Here is a 3556-nt window from a genome sequence, read left to right on the forward strand (position 1 = left end):
CAGCGTGACTGTGGAAATTAAGTATATTGCAAAGTTGTATTTAGAAAGAATAAACTAGTTTTATTTAAGAAAGGACTTGTATCGCTAAACTTTCTTTGGAAAGAAATTATATGGAAAATTAACTAACGAATGGAGGCATAACAATATAAATAATACTACCTAACAACTTTAAATACTATCTAAATTAGGGCTAGAACAAACAAATCTTTAAAGAACTTTCAATAATGAGCAACTGAAATGCAGTGTAATGTATTTCTAAAAATTTATATTCAAGAAGAAGTAGTACAGTTTGTAATTATTCAAAAATATAAAAAATGTAAGACAGCTTCCAAGTGCATTGTGTGTCAGTGACTCGAGGACAACATAAAAATACATCCCAAGTTGAACGAAAATAGTAGATCAAAGGCTAAACCCAACTGAGGCCAATGTTAAGCTAGTAACATCTTATCAGAGTAGTAGAATACTCAAGGAGAGTTATAATTTTCCTATACTGAAAATGTATTTCTGATAGGTACTTATTTCCTCTCATATAAATAGCTATTATTGTTCAGTGCTGCCCTCTAAATTTTCCCATGCTACATGCTGCAATGTTTGAAGGTCCCATCCATCGTTGAATCTACTGATTCAAATGCATCTCGCATGCAAATGATCATGGGACAATCCTCCATCAATAAGAGTATGACATACTCTTTTGATGTATGTGACTCCCTCTATTCAATTCTACAGAACTATCACGTCGTGTTTTGGCAGAAAATTGAAGCACTGGTTTTCATTGGGGAGGAAGGATGGGAACAGTGAGAGGAGGTAATTACTTATCGGAAATACATTTTCAGTGTAGGAAAATGATAACTTCCAATATGGTAAATTACTTCCGCTCATATAAATAGCTGACATCCGGCATCAAAGAGATGTCTGTAGAATTTAAACTACCTCACTCAAGTTTAAAATGACAGGAACTGCCGCAAGCAAGTAACATCCTTGGAATAACAAGAATATCGAGGGATAGCAGAAGGAGAAGAAACAGAGTAATCTGCAAGTATCTCCATTGTTACCCAGATAGAGTAATAAGAGTGAGGGAATAGAGACATCTGTAATATATGTGTGACGACTTATGTTGATTGTTAAATCCAAAATCCAGCCACTGGGGACTGACATCCACATGGGGATAGGATGAGGGAACTGTTACATAGTGAAGGATATCTCATCATCTACACCAGCCTAAGTGAATGGTATAGGAGAAAAGATACATTTCAGTGTTACATAGTGAAGGATATATCATCATCTACAACAGCCTAAGTGAATGGTATAGGAGAAAAGATACAACTAAGACTAACTACTAACCTGAACGTAACAATGAGTGTTGACCAATCTAACTAAACTTATGTTATGGAACCCAAATAACTACAGATAATAATATTAATAATAAAATTATTCAAAAACTATAACAGTGTAACATCTTATCATTCCAAAGTTGGCAGACTGTATGTCAAAATTTATGGGACCCAAAACTCGAGGCGAGCATCAATGAATATTAGCTCATTGGACGATCCATCTCCCATCAAAGTAAAGCCAAAAATGTTCCCACAGAGTACTGCTACCTAAATGCTGTGTAAATGTGCTGATAGAAAATATAACCTTCGAAGTGGTAATGTAGAATTAATAATGCAAAATGAATAACCAAACAACTGTGTTGGCAGAACGAAATAAAAAACATTTGTAATGAAGTAATAAGTTCTGTAACTGGGTAGAAATATAAAATAATTCCACTTCAGAATAACTCAACAAGTTACAAATATCACTTTTATATAATAAATAGTAAACGTGTTGAGAGAAATTAATACAAAGATACAGAAAAAATAAAAATAAACACTTGAAGTGAGCACAAACTAAATGTTACAACACGAGTACTGCCATATGAGAAGTAATAGTTTGGTAGAATTGAATAGAGATAGAGTGTTACACTCTTATTGGTGGAGGGTTGTCACATGATGATTTGCATACGAGACGCAATTGAATCAGTCGATTCAAAGATGGGTGGGAGCTTCAAGGCTTGTGGCATGCAAAAACATTTTTTGCATATAGAGGGCAGCACTGAACGAGAATAGCTATTTATGTGAGAAGAGGTAATGTACCATATCAGAAAGCTTTGGTTAGATGATAGAACAAAGAAAAAATCTACCTTACCCTTATAAGGATTAATAAAATCACGCAAACAAAGCCCAGTGTCATGTCACCAATGCTGGAATTAAAGAATTCAACAGTTGTAAGATCTCTCTCTCTCTCTCAATATGTATATTTATGTGTTTGTCAAAATATAAATAATACAATATACCACTGAAGAAACAATTTTAAATATTGATGGTTACATAAAATTCATATTTACTACATAGAGAAAAATAATAACAGTTTAATATTTTCAGGTGGGTACTTCACTTGCATTTACTAATAAAAATAATGAATTTATATTGATGTTTATATTAAACTACACTTTTTATTTTCAAAATTTAAAACAATTTGATGCATCAAAAGTTTTCATTATGCAAAAATTAACTATTATAATAATTTTACAATTTATAAACATACAAGAATTGATATACTTAAGAGAATTTATTCATAAAATGAAAAATATAATTAACACAAAGAGTAAACACATAAACACATATTTGACTTGGATGTATTATTTAACTTTATCCTATATTTGTGCATTGAAATTATTCAATTTTTAAATTACTAGTAAAAAATAGAATTTTTCAAGTTACATATAAATAACAACAACATGTGTCACTTGATAATGCTAATGTTCTTTTTTTACTACAGTACTTTCTGAATGTTCATAACTATGCTGATATCCACTGGTAATTTGTATGATACTATAGCACATAAAGACTAATATGTTTATCACATAAACACATCATGCTTTTTAGATGAGAAAATTACATTACAATGTTAAAAGCTTTCTCATGTCAATCAAGCAAGTCTATAAGATCATGTTACATGTCTAAAGGCTTTCTTATACTCACCAAGGTAGTGAACCAAACCAAATTACATAACTAAAGGCTTTCTTATGCATACCAAGTTATTCTACAAGACCACATTACATGACTAGTTTTTTTATGCACCCCAAGTTATTCTACAAGACCACATTACATGAGTAAAGGTTTTTTATGCACACCAAGTTATTCTACAAGACCACATTAGATGATTAAAGGCTTTCTTATGCATACCAAGTTATTCTACAAGACCACATTACATGACTAAAGGCTTTCTTATGCACACCAATTTATTCTACAAGACCACATTACATGTGTAATTAATTTTGATAAAATTACGTTTGGGAACAACAAAGGCCAAATCCCGGTAAGTGTTAAAAGGGAGGTTGAACTAACCAGGTGCCATCAAGCTGAAGTCAAAGTGACTGAAAGAGTTGATGATGGTGAAGCAGAACAGGAGAAAGACCAAGATTTCAAGCTGATAATTGATTTTTCTAAAAGCAAGTGTTTTGCGCCCTACTTGGGAGAAGGTGTCTAGCTTAAGCCCTGTGACAAAGAAATATTGG

At 32.2% G+C, this 3556-nt stretch overlaps 1 protein-coding gene across 3 annotated transcripts in view; it reads right to left on the minus strand.

Annotated features, from left to right (window-relative positions):
• LOC106471860 (sodium-independent sulfate anion transporter-like) overlaps nt 1-2245 on the minus strand; it is a 68511-nt gene extending 66266 nt beyond the window's left edge. For all 3 annotated transcript variants that reach the window (XM_022400473.1, XM_013932484.2, XM_022400474.1), the window contains exon 1: nt 2185-2245. In XM_022400473.1, the coding sequence (XP_022256181.1) occupies nt 2185-2229 (45 nt within the window). In that variant the 5' untranslated portion in view covers nt 2230-2245. The remainder of the gene's footprint in view (nt 1-2184) is intronic.
• Nucleotides 2246-3556: the final 1311 nt, after the last annotated feature.

The sequence above is a fragment of the Limulus polyphemus genome, unplaced genomic scaffold, assembly GCF_000517525.1.
Source record: "Limulus polyphemus unplaced genomic scaffold, Limulus_polyphemus-2.1.2 Scaffold4909, whole genome shotgun sequence".
In the NCBI taxonomy this organism is placed as follows: domain Eukaryota; kingdom Metazoa; phylum Arthropoda; class Merostomata; order Xiphosura; family Limulidae; genus Limulus; species Limulus polyphemus.